This window comes from Equus asinus, chromosome 14, assembly GCF_041296235.1.
Source record: "Equus asinus isolate D_3611 breed Donkey chromosome 14, EquAss-T2T_v2, whole genome shotgun sequence".
Taxonomy (NCBI): domain Eukaryota; kingdom Metazoa; phylum Chordata; class Mammalia; order Perissodactyla; family Equidae; genus Equus; species Equus asinus.
In genome coordinates this window covers 47082031-47094058 of record NC_091803.1, presented here as the reverse complement: position 1 = coordinate 47094058, position 12028 = coordinate 47082031, and the positions used below count along the sequence as shown (strand labels likewise).

Below are 12028 nucleotides of genomic sequence, written 5' to 3'. Positions count from 1 at the left end.
CCCTCCGAGCTCCAGGTGATGACTGCTGCTGGTTGAAAGCTGACAGTTTCGACTGAGAATAAAGTTAACTGCTACCCCATCAGTGGAGTCTGCCCAGGTTCACAAGTGAAACCGCCATTATGCTCTTCGCAAGATACTCTTGTCCTGAGTCTACACTTACAGTGACCCCGAGGTGCCGGAGGCGCTGGCTGCTTGGGCAGAGGCCTTCCGGGGCCCTGGAGGTAGGGAGGGCGGACTTCTCCCTCAGTTTCACAGCCAGGAGGCATGTGGGATGAGGGCAGTTGTGACTTGCCCGAGCCCTGGGGTGGGGTTGACACCAGGTCTGACCCACAGTCCAGTAAGCTGCGGCTGCAGGTGACTAGCAGACACAGTGCTTTCTGCATCAGGGACACAGAGGCAGTGACAGTGAGCCAGGGTGGAGGGTGGCTTCCCGTCTGATGAGATCCAGATGCAGTGGGTTCTCCGAGGAGACTTCCTGGCACAGGAGCCTCGGAGTCGGGGAAGGAGGGAATGGCTGGCTGGGGAGGAATGGGCGGCATGTAGGTGGGGTGGTGGGTGGGAGGGGGCTGCTGCACTGCCCTGGGGTAAGAGGCATCAGGAGGCCCAGCTTACCCTCTGGAAGCCCGGCCTGTGGCGCTGGCCAAAGAGCTGGGCTTTGAAGTCGGGGTCTGAGGTTGCATCAGGCTTGTCCCGTTTCCCGCGTGGAGACCTGGCCGGGTTCTCGCAGCTCTCTGAGCTTGTTTCCTTGTCCATAAAATGGGGTAGGTAAACCAGTGGGAATTGCTAGGGGACCTCAACGTTTCATCTGCATCTTTCCTCTGGGAGCCAGGGACTTGGCTTCTCTGCCTGTGAAATCAGGGCCTCAGGCACCTCCCCAAGACAGCAGGTGATGCTGTCCTGGGGTTGTGGTGCAGCCTCCATGTCCACCCCATACCCTTCCTGGCACCACCGCAGCTCTCCCGACTGCTCGTTTCCCTCTTTGTCATTGGGCCATGCTTCCCCTGTAAAGACAGCGAGATAGACAATGGGGTTGGAATTAACCCACTTCCACCCTCGCTCCATCTAAGCCGAGTTCCAGTTCTGCCCACCTGAGCCTCCCTGTCCCCTGCCCTCCCGGAGGGAACAAAGACCAGGTCCAGTTCTGTCACTCCCTGCAGGGGCAAGGAGGGTGAGGCCCCGCACCCCGTGCCTCCGTTTCCCTCCAGGGTAGTTCCCCTCCCCCACCTCTATCCCAGGCGGAGGCGGATGGGGGTGGGGATTCAAGGGGACTTGTGAAAGTGCCATTGAGATGGTAACTGCGCAGAGGGAGTCCCCACCTCTCCATATCGGTGGCATTCCCGGAGTCAGGCCCTACTTAGGCCCCGACATTAACCCTTCCCTTCCCAGATTCAACTGAATCCAGGTGGACTAGGGGACCCAAGAGAGGGCCTGGGGCCTCCCAGCCTCGGCCTAAGGAGGGTTGGGGACTGAGGGTGGGACGCGCACTCCTGCCCAGGTGCCTGGGAATCTGCCGTCTGCTGCACCCCCTCCAGTGGGCAGCTCCCCTGACCTGCCCCTTCCCGCCTCCCCTAGTTCTCGAACTATTTCCCTACTTTTCTCTACCTATAGGCCTCCGGGGGAGGTGGCTTGTCTTATCCAAGATGGGAAAGACTTAGGTGGGAGGAAGCTGAAGCCACCTTGGCTACCCTGGAGGCAGGTCCAGCAGGGATTGGTCTCGCAGTGGGGGCAAGGGGGGTATCTTCATCCTCTGACCACCCATCTCCCGTGTGGCCCACCAGCCCCTGGCAGTGAGGGCATCTCCCTCTTTGCTTGAGTGTAGAGCTGTTGGGCCAAAGAGGAACTGGGATCTAAAAAAATAGGGTCCTTATAGTGCCATCTCAGGACACAGGCACGACGCTTCCCTGGTATGTGCCACCCCCTCCAGGCCCCATCACAATTCTGCGGGTTTGGAGCTGCCTGTGGAACTAGTGGGCCCTTGAAGCAAGGCCTGACTGCAGGCGGGCCAACTGTCCCAGTGTCCCCAAGATGCAACTCAGCACTCAAACCAGGAATGTCCCAGGCAAATAAGGTCACATTGCACCCAAGGCAGGAGGCAGACTGTTTCTCTGGGCCCAGGGGAGAGAACAGGCCCTGGGCAGGGGCTGCCCAGGATGGGAGGCCTTGTGGGCGGGTCGGTGGGCCCCTCGAGGGACCCAGGCTTGCCACTGCCACCTGACACCTGCCCGAACCAGTGCAGCTGGATTCCTCTTGGCCCTGGAAGGAGGGCGCAGAGGGAGCCCCTGGAGGCCTGCCTCTATTTGCCCTTCTTCTCAGCCACCCCTACCCCCGTGAAATCTGAGGCCCCAGGGCCTGGAAGAGCTGGATAAACTGCCCCCCGAGATTCCCCATGCTGTCACAGCCAGCAGGGGGCTCCAGCCATTTCCTGCCCATCATGTCCAGGGGTCCACCAGGCCAGCCCCTCAGGCTGTGGAGGCACAGGTGTGAGGAAGCCCTAACCACCGGAGTCAGAGTCAGCCTTTCAGACCCTGCTGGGCGCTGGCCTCAGGCTCCCCACTTTAGGGAGAGGAGTTCTTAAGCTTTTTTAGGTCACCTGCCCCTTTGCAAATCTGATGAAAGTATAAACCTCTCTTCCAAAATATGCCAAAACCCATTCCCAGAAGCAATGCACCCACTGGAAGTTAGAATCCTTTATAAATGAAGCCCCACTGAACAGGTGAGGAGGGCCCTGCACCCCACCCCTCCCTGGGGCTAGAGAGGTGTGCAAGGGGGGGCCTTCCCAGCCCCGCCCCCACTGCCCTGGTCTGCTCCAGGTTGGCTCCCAGCCCTCCTGGGCACCACTCACAGTTGCCTCCTCCCAGGGCAGCCAGGCAGGCGGGGGGGCCATCCTCTGGAGGAGGCGTGGAGGCCAGAGGTGCCCCCAGGTGAGGCCCGACTTTGAGTGTCCTCCCAGCCACCTAGAAAGTGTACGAATGGAAGGAACTTTCCTCAGGGCCCCCTTCCCCTCAGTTCTTGGCACCCAGGGAGGGGCTTGAGGGAGTTCATGATCCACCCCTCAAAATGAGGGGCTCATGTTTGTGGATCCCATGAGGTCTCTCAAAGGGGGTCTTTTTTTTTTTTCGAGGAAGATTAGCCCTGAGCTAACATCTGCTGCCAATCCTCCTCTTTTTGCTGAGGAAGACTGGCCGTGAGCTAACATCCATGCCCATCTTCCTCCACTTTATGTGTGGGACGGCTACCACAGCATGGCATGCCAAGCGGTCGGAACCGGCAAACCCCGGGCCGCCAAAGCGGAACATGCGCACTTAAGTGCTTTGTCACCAGGCCGGCCTCAAAGCGGTCTTCAACCCAAGGAGGTTAAAGACTTTGATCTTCCATGATCTATCCTGGGAGGGGGCAGGATTTGAGCCGTGGCCTGTGTGACTCCAGGATGCCCTCCACCAGGGGCGTCACAGGCTCGGAGGGGGTCTTTAGGAGGTGGTGTTTCCTGAGGACTGTGAGGCAGGGCCCAGGGCTGCCAGAGTCACCTGGGCTTTACCCCCCCTCCCCCGCCCTCTTCCGTGGCATCTGGTCCAGAGAGATCAATCACTCCCCAAGGAGGAGAGCCCATCCTGGGGCTTCACCGGCTCAGGGCTCCTGTCTCGCCCCCACCTCCACCCCCTGGACCCCAGAGACTTCAGCTCAGCTCGGCCCCAGTTTCAGCTGCAGGGGTGGGGAGGGCACACCTGAGCGGAGGGAGAAGTGGGGGGTGGTTTTCTAGGCCGTTGCCTGGGCAATGCCACCTGAGCTGGGCGCCAGGCACCTGTCGCCCGGGGAACAGTGCTGGCAGGGCCCCTCCCTCGGGAGCCGCCAGGGCCACTGGGCTGAGACAGGAGACAGATCGGATTCCGGAGAGTCCCCAGCGGGCAGGGGGACAGGCGGGGGTGTGCGATACTAGGGGAGCTGGGGTGCATCTGCATCAGGAAACAAAACGGGGCGGAGAACAAAGGCAGCAGGGGAGGGGCGGCGGGGGGCACTCAGGAGGCAGTGAGGTGCCTCATTCCTTACTCAGCTCCTGGTCTTCAGTCTCCCCATTCCTTTGTCTCCGCGTTCCCACATGCACTGATGTTCTTTCCTCCCCTCTTCCTTCCTGGTCACAGTACCCCCCACATTGACCCGGAGGACCCCCTCCCACCCCCAGCCCCACCTCCTCCCTGTAGCTTCGGCTTCCCCAGTCCTGGCCTCCCAGCTCCTCCCCTGCCTCGGCCTTAAAACCCCGCCTGCAGCCTGAGCCAGCAGAGTCCCCAAGTGGCACCTGCAGTGTGTGCACCGCACAGTGTGAACCTGCGCCAGCCTGAAGGTGGGTCGGAAGGGTCTGTGCAAGCTGGGTCAGAGGGGTGGTGGCTGGATGTGACTGCAGGGGGGCAGGAGCAGCAGCAGCCACCTGGCATCTGACAGGCAACCGGCCTCTGAGGGGACACTCGCCTCTTAGCTAAGCAGGACCGCGAGGCTGATTTGTGTTTGTCGAGGGTCAGAGACACACCTGTGAGGGGCACGGAGCAAGGAGGTGCCTTTCAAGAGCCCACAGATGTGAGGACTGTCCAGGCCTGAGAACGCCAACTTCCCCTTCTGCTGGGCGCCAAGACCCTCACCCAGTGTCTGACCCACCCCTCCGAGTCAACCAGGCTGCCAACGGTTGAGAAGACCTAACCGAGGGCACAGATGGCTTCAACTGGTCTTGAACTACTGGGCATGACCCTGGCCGTGCTGGGTTGGCTGGGGACCCTGGTGTCCTGTGCCCTGCCCCTGTGGAAGGTGACCGCATTCATCGGCAACAGCATCGTGGTGGCCCAGGTGGTGTGGGAGGGGCTGTGGATGTCCTGCGTGGTGCAGAGCACGGGCCAGATGCAGTGCAAGGTGTACGACTCGCTGCTGGCACTGCCCCAGGACCTGCAGGCAGCCCGCGCCCTCTGTGTCATTGCCCTTCTGCTGGCCTTGCTCGGGCTGCTGGTGGCCATCACGGGGGCCCAGTGCACTACCTGCGTGGAGGACGAAGCTGCTAAGGCCCGCATCGTGCTCACCGGCGGTGTCATGCTTCTTCTCTCGGGCATCTTGGTGCTCATCCCCGTCTGCTGGACGGCCCACGCCATCATCCAGGACTTCTACAACCCCTTGGTGGCCGAGGCCCTCAAGCGGGAGCTGGGGGCCTCCCTCTACCTGGGCTGGGCAGCAGCTGCCCTGCTCATGCTGGGCGGGGGCCTCCTCTGCTGCACATGCCCCCCGCCCCAGATCGACCGCCCCCGCGGACCGAGGCTGGGCTACTCCATCCCCTCTCGCTCCGGCGCGTCTGGGCTGGACAAGAGGGACTACGTGTGAGGTGGAGGGTGTCCCCAGAAGACTTGACCTTATGCTGACACCCTGCTTAACCCTTGCCTTCTACTGTCAACCCCTCCCCAGGTGAAATCCACTTTCCAGAAGCTCCAGTCAGGTCTGGCTGCACCCACACCCACCTCATGGCCTGCCCCCACCTCTACTCAGGCAGGGCCTGAGCTGATGGGGGACCCTGGCCTGCCTCCGCCTCGCCTGACAAGTTGCTTCCTTCTGCTGTCTAGGACACAGGCTGGCCCTCCTCTTCCTCTCTGAGCCCTCCCCTACTCTAGGAACCTGGACCTCACCCAAAGGGCAGTAGCTCCTTGGCTCCAAAATGAGTGGATCATGCTCTCCCTGCTCTGGAGTTGGTCTCTGCCAGCCTAGCCACCACCTACATCCAGAGGCCCGGGCCAGGCCCTCTGGGAGCAGCCAGTCTCCCTCAGGCCAGAGGCCCAGCCCACCGTCACTGGTGGCCCACCCCAGCCCCACCCCTCACGTGCAAGTCAGGAATAAATAGAGCATTTGTAACTCGGCTCCTTTGATCTGTGGTTGGGCAGGGACGGGCAGGTGGACTCTCCAGGCCAAGGCCTGCTCCAGGTCCTGCCCGGTTGGTAACCTCACTCAGGTCATGCAAGGCATGGGGGCAACAAAGGAGATGAGCTACTTGCTCCCAGCTCCTCCTCCTGCTAGGCCAGCCCTCGGCAGCCCCCCAGCAACACCAAAGGCAAGGAACAAAACAAAACGTGCTTTATTTAGCAAAAACTGGTGAGTGTGGGCAGGGCATGGCAGAGTGTACAGGGGCTACGGGGGAGAGGGTCAGGGGTCTACTGCACAGCTGGGACCAGACTCAGGATGGAGGAGCCAGAGGCCAAGAGACTTGGAGGTGGGCATTCCTTGTAACTTATTACCTGCTCTCCTAGAGGCTACTGGAGGCTCAAGAGCCCCGGCGGTTCTAGAGGCCTGACCAGCAAGGGAAGCCCTGCCCCGGCAGCAGTAGGAACTCTCGGGGACAGGCTGACAGCCCCTGGACAGCAAGCAGCCTTCACACTGGACCCACAGCTCCAGGCTGGCCTCCCAGATGGGTATGTCCAGGGTGGAGAACGATCCAGAGATTTGGTTCCATCACCCAGAGGTGAGAAATGCCAGCAGCAGAGCCCAGAGGCAAAACTGAGTTTCTTCTTGGTTGGGTTATCAAACAGACTTAAAAAATACCACCCCCCAAAATAAAAAGCAAAACCAAAAGATAAAACAACCCCAAAGCTGTCATGGATCACCCTCTCGATGACTCCAGCTCAGGGTTAGGCTCCACTGTCAAGGGAGCCCCCACTCCCCTCCCCAATTAGACGTAATTCTTAGTAGGGTACTCGGAGGGACCCCCAGAGGTGGCATGTGGGGCAGATGCTGAGTATCGGGCCATGTAATGGCTGGAGCTCCGGGACCCCCCAGAGGGGCAGGTGCAGCACAGCAGCCCCCCACCCAGCAGCAGAAGGCCAGAGGCCGCCCAGCCCAGGTAGAGGGAGGCCCCCAGCTCCCGCTTTTGGGCTTCGGCCACCAGGGGGTTGTAGAAGTCCTGGATGATGGCATGGGCAGTCCAGCAGATGGGGATCAGGGTCAGGACCGCTGAGATGGCAAAGATGATCCCAGAGGCGAGCACCAGACGTGCCTTGGAATCCTTGTCCTCCACGCAGGTGGTGCACTTGGCCCCAGCGAGGTAGACCAGCAGGCCAAGGAGGGCCACGAGGAGGGCGATGACACAGAGGGCGCGGGCTGCCTGCAGGTCCTGGGGCAGTGCCAGCAGCGAGTCGTACACCTTGCACTGCATCTGGCCCGTGCTCTGCACCACGCAGGACATCCACAGCCCCTCCCACACCACCTGGGCCACCACGATGCTGTTGCCGATGAATGCGGTCACCTTCCACAGGGGCAGGGCACAGGACACCAGGGCATTCACCCAGCCAAGCAGCGTCAGGATGATCCCCAGGATTTGCAGGCCAGCAGAGGCCATGATGAGGTTGAGGTTGAAGTTGAGAGGAGCTGCATGGGAGCACAGAAGCAGAGTGATGTTCAGATGGGCACTGGTTTACAAGAGTAAGGAAGCAACCCAATCCTGGCTGTTTTGAGTGCAAACGAAATATCAAGCCTATACAAAAGTTGGTCCATGGCCTCAGCCACTGGGGATGCATTTTATCAAACAGCAAACTGCCAAAAAGAGGATGAGACAACAGAGCACCATTTCCAGGTGGTTTTCACTGGGCACACAGACCCGAGCTAGCTCTAGCCATGAATTTCAGGCTCAAAACTTGTCAGTTTCAACACCAAGATTAGAGATCCAAGCTTGCTCCCACCACCCAACAGAAGTGTCCAAACCCCTCACCCTAACTTGGCTCCGTATCCCAGAGAGGCGATTACCAGTTGATTTTAAGAGCTTGTGTCCGGGTGACTCATCACCTGGTCTCGCCTGCCCCCATCTGGCACACTCAGCCCCCATCAAACCTAGGAGGGGCAAGAGAACCGAAACCCTCCCACCCAAAAGCACTTCCTTCCCTCAGGCCCCCGGCTGCCTCACTGGGTCCTGCTCCTCTGTCCCCAAGGTTGGGGACATTTTCTTGTGTATTTCTGCCCCAAATGCCATCATCTTAGGACACAACTTCCCTAAGAGAAACTAAAACCCTTGGAGTCTGTCCGGTTAACCAGCTGCTCTGCAGCAGCGGGGGCACCCTCACCTGTCTCCCATCCCATCCCATCCCACTTCGTGTTGGAGGTCGCCACTGGGATCAGTGTTGTTCAGGGCCCTGTTGTGGCTCTTCAGTGCTCTAAGTTGCCGCGCGCGGCCTGGACAGAAACTTAGCCCCAGCCCCGGCAGTGTGGCCAGAGGGCAGACTCTCCACTCGCTTCTCGTTTGCACCTCGCCCTACACCGGCCGAGCTCAGGACTTCGGGGAAGATCGCACGGGGCCCGCCAGCCCACATTCATCCCAACCCGGGCGTCAGCCCTCCAGGCCTCTGGCGGGGTTAGGGCCGGGGACACGCCGGCCTAGGCACCCGGCACCTTTCCCTTCCAAGCGAGCCCCAGCTCTCGGTCCGAGGGCGCCCCGTCCCGCTGTCGACACCTGTTTCCCTCTGAGTCCGACCCGAAAGAGAGTGTCCTCAGCCCCCCAGCCTGGGAACCCTGCGACCCGGAGAGGTTTAATGGCGGCGCCAGCAGCAGGGTCCTCTTCGGCAGGTGAGGGGGAGGGGAGCCCCGCCCCAGAGAGGCAGCGCAGGTGGGGGAGGGGAGCCGGGTTTCGGTGCCTTTGTCCTGGGGGAGGGGGAGGGGCGTTTAACCCTGCCGGGGCCGCCGAAGGACCGGATCAGCTCTGGGGCTTCCGTGTGGCCCCCACTCCGGGGGTCGCCGCCCGGGGGACCGCCGTCAGGTCACACGCACCCCCCACGCCGCCACGCCACATGCACCCCGCTCCTCCAGGCGTCTACCTGCTCACCCCAACACGCACACCTCCCCCAGGCTCACCTGCGAAGCAGTCCGCAGGGATTCGTAGGAGCCGGCCGAGTGTGGGGATGGGGGCGGAGGCGGGGGTCTTAAAGAGGCAATGACGTCACCGGACCACCGCCCGGGGAGGGGCAGAGACCCCAGTCCAGCCGCGGCAGGCGCGCGAATCCTAAACTCGTCAATGGGGGACGCTCGAGACCGGGCCCGCTGCGCCCGCATCTGGCCTGGGTGCCGGCTGGCGCCGGGGCCCGCAGTGGGTGAGACCCAAACGGAGCTTGAGTCACGACTCCGCCACTTACTAGCTCTGTGACCTCGGGAACTTCTCCCAACCTTCCTGAGCCTCAGCTTCACACTCTGCAAAATGGAGACAACAAGATCACATTTTACTATGTAACTATATCCTAAGGTAGATATTAAAGAACACATTATTAAGAACCACAACAAATACATAGATACAGAGATTGGATTGGTGGTTACCAGAGGGGAAGCGGGGAGGGAGGAGGGCAAAAGGGGTGAGAAGGCACATGTGTACGGTGACGGATGGTAATTAGTGTTTGGGTGGTGAACATGATGTAATCTACACAGAAATCGAAATATGATGATATACACCTGAAATTTATATAATGCTATAAAGCAGCTACCTCAATAAAAAAAATAAAGGACACATTATTATTATGTTATTATTATGCCCCCGGGGGTTTTAAAGAAAGCTGCAATTATCTCTGCGATGGGTTGTTTCGTGTCTGATTTCCCTTGTCCCCAACACACGCCTCCCGGACTTGAGCTCCCAGAGGGCAGGGCCAGGCGGGTCTGCGTCCCTGCAGGGTCCCGGCCGCTCGCGCGCGGACACCGTGTTTGTGGAGCGAATAACTGAATTTAGCCGGCCGGGCTGGGCGGGACGTCCAGGAGCGGATCGTGGGGCCGGCCGAGGCGAGGGATCCGCCCCGGAAGGCGGGGGCGGGGGCGGGGCCGCCCCTGTCTGCCCGGCAGGCGGGCGGCTGGCACAGACGGCAGCGGCCGCCGGACGCGCACCATGATTCCCGGCCCGCTGCGCCCGCGGCTGCGGTTCCTCGTGCTGGGGCTCGGGTTGGCGCTGCTGCGCGCCGCCGCCGGGGAGCCGGTGCCAGGTATGCCAGGCGCGGGATCAGGGGCGGGCGGGAGGGCGTGGGAGCCGGGGGAACCCCCATCCCGGGATCGCGAGACCGGCAGTGGGGGCTTAGAGGAGCAGGCAGAACTGGGGGAACTAGGCGGACGTGGGGATCTGGGGTCAAGTGGTCTCCAGACACCGCGCTCCTTGGTCAGGGGAAGTCCCATCCCGCCTGGAACGTCATCCGCAGTCCCGGCCTCAGTTTCCCGCCTCTCCAACTCAGGAGGGGGCTTCTGTCCCGAAAGTCCGGACTCGGAAGTTGAGAGAAAGTTTAAGGGCGGGATGTCTCGTCCGGTGAGGGGGCACGCCCCCAGTCCGGTCAACATTGGGTCTGCCCAGCCCCAGTGACCCAAGAGTCCGGGGGGGGTGTCGAGAGGCTCGGGGGTCTGTGCCCCCTATACCATGTGGGGTGCCCCCTTCCATCCGGTGACTTCAGTGCCCAGCTATGCGGGGGGAGGGGACCGGGGTCGGGCCCGGTGCCCGGGAGTGAGTCACCCGCCGGCGGCGGGGGGGGGGGTTGTGGGGACTTGATTCCCCCCCACCCCGCGTCCCGCGCTACGCCCCCTCCCCCCGCGCTGCCGTGTCCCGGTCGAGCCGTGCGGTCACCTGTGAGGAATGCGGGGGGAGGGCGCCGGTGACTCACGTTATTCGAGCCGGCCGACCCTGACCTCAGCCCCCAGAATAGCCGCGCCCCGCCCCCAGTCTCTGACCCGCGGCCCCCTCCCCAGGCACCACCCCTTGCTCTCGCGGCAGCTCCTGGAGCGCAGACCTCGACAAGTGCATGGACTGCGCGTCGTGCCCGGCGCGACCGCACAGCGACTTCTGCTTGGGCTGTGAGTGGGGGGCGGGGCCAGAGGCGAGCGGTCCCCTGACTGTGGGAGGGGGTTGCTAGGGTGGTGAGGGAAGCAGGGAGCTTCAGATCTGGGGAGTGAATGGTGGTGGGTGGGGGGCGGAGAAGCGGGAGTGGGGAAGGGACTCGAATCAGGGTAGGGGCCACGGTGGGGAAAAGGGTTGAGGGTCAGGTCTAGGGGGCGGGGCTGGCCCGGAGAGGGGCGAGGTCTGACCTCGAGTCCCGCCCCCAGGCGCTGCCGCTCCTCCAGCCTCCTTCCGGCTGCTGTGGCCCATCTTGGGGGGCGCCCTGAGCCTGGCCCTTGTGCTGGGACTGCTTTCCGGCTTCCTGGTCTGGAGACGGTGCCGCAGGAGAGAAAAGTTTACCAGTGAGTGTGCCCGGCCCGCCCGCCTGCCATCACTTCTCAACATCTCCCCTGCTCTTGACTACCCCTCTTCTTATCTTGCAGCCCCCATCGAGGAGACCGGCGGGGAAGGCTGTCCTGGCGTGGCGCTGATCCAGTGACAGGGAGCGCCCCCTGCCAGGAGGAGGCCTCACCTACTCATCATTCATTCATTCATTCACTCACTCACTCATTCTGGAGCCAGCCCCTGCCTCCCAGACTCACAGCCAGAGCCAGCCAGGCTGCTCCAACCACAGGGGTGTGGAAGGATGGGGGTCGGGTGAATCACTTCTCTGAGGCCTGGGCTCAGGCTCCAGAGGAGCCTTCCAAGGTGTCTGACCGCCCTGTCCCTGGCTCCAGGACAGAAAAGGAGACCCAAGCTGGCTCACACCAGGCAGCTGACACTAAGGAACCGCAGCATTTGCACAAGGGGGTCCCCCTCCCCACCATGGCCTGGGGGCCAGGCTGACCTGAGGGACAGGCACACCACCAGGCCCCACCCACTCAGATGTACTGAAATTCCACCAAGGGGTCTCACCCTGGGGGGTTAGGGACCTGTTCCTAACACTAGGGGGCTGGCCCTCTAGTGGGGCCGGCCCTCTAGTGGGGCTGGCCCGAAGACACTGCCCCTCAACCCCAAAAGGGGGGGAAATATTTATTTTGGGGAGAAAGTTTGGAGGGGAGGGAGAATTTATTAATAAAAGAATCTTTAACTTTAAATGGTTCGGAGAGTGGCCTGATCCCCAGCCCCACTTCCCAGAGCTGGCGGGAGGAGTGAGTCAGCCGCGGGGGCGGGGGCGAGGCTCTGACTCACACA

The 12028-nt window shown here is 61.8% G+C and overlaps 3 protein-coding genes across 4 annotated transcripts; 2 read left to right on the top strand and 1 right to left on the bottom strand.

The window, feature by feature from the left end:
• Positions 1-4329: 4329 nt before the first annotated feature.
• On the top strand, positions 4330-6588 carry CLDN9 (claudin 9). The gene has a single exon (XM_014833235.3). The coding sequence runs from the start codon at positions 4699-4701 to the stop codon at positions 5350-5352; it is 654 nt and encodes a 217-aa protein (XP_014688721.1). The 5' UTR covers positions 4330-4698; the 3' UTR covers positions 5353-6588.
• Positions 6546-11179, bottom strand: CLDN6 (claudin 6). Of its 2 annotated transcripts, none has more exons than XM_014833223.3 (3): positions 11044-11179; positions 8854-9186; positions 6546-7380 (listed from the first exon to the last, which is right to left on the bottom strand). In XM_014833223.3, exon 3 carries the CDS (start codon positions 7349-7351, stop codon positions 6686-6688), a length of 666 nt encoding a protein of 221 aa, XP_014688709.1. In that variant the 5' UTR covers positions 7352-7380; positions 8854-9186; positions 11044-11179; the 3' UTR covers positions 6546-6685. The 2 variants fall into 2 exon arrangements, with proteins under 2 accessions (XP_014688709.1, XP_070341217.1); XM_070485116.1 differs by having other exon boundaries at positions 9132-9186; positions 11044-11173.
• TNFRSF12A (TNF receptor superfamily member 12A) lies at positions 9765-11931 on the top strand. The gene is made up of 4 exons (XM_014833178.3): positions 9765-9959; positions 10708-10812; positions 11062-11196; positions 11278-11931. The coding sequence occupies exons 1-4, from the start codon at positions 9866-9868 to the stop codon at positions 11331-11333; spliced, it is 390 nt and encodes a 129-aa protein (XP_014688664.1). The 5' UTR covers positions 9765-9865; the 3' UTR covers positions 11334-11931.
• The last annotated feature ends 97 nt before the right edge of the window (positions 11932-12028 follow it).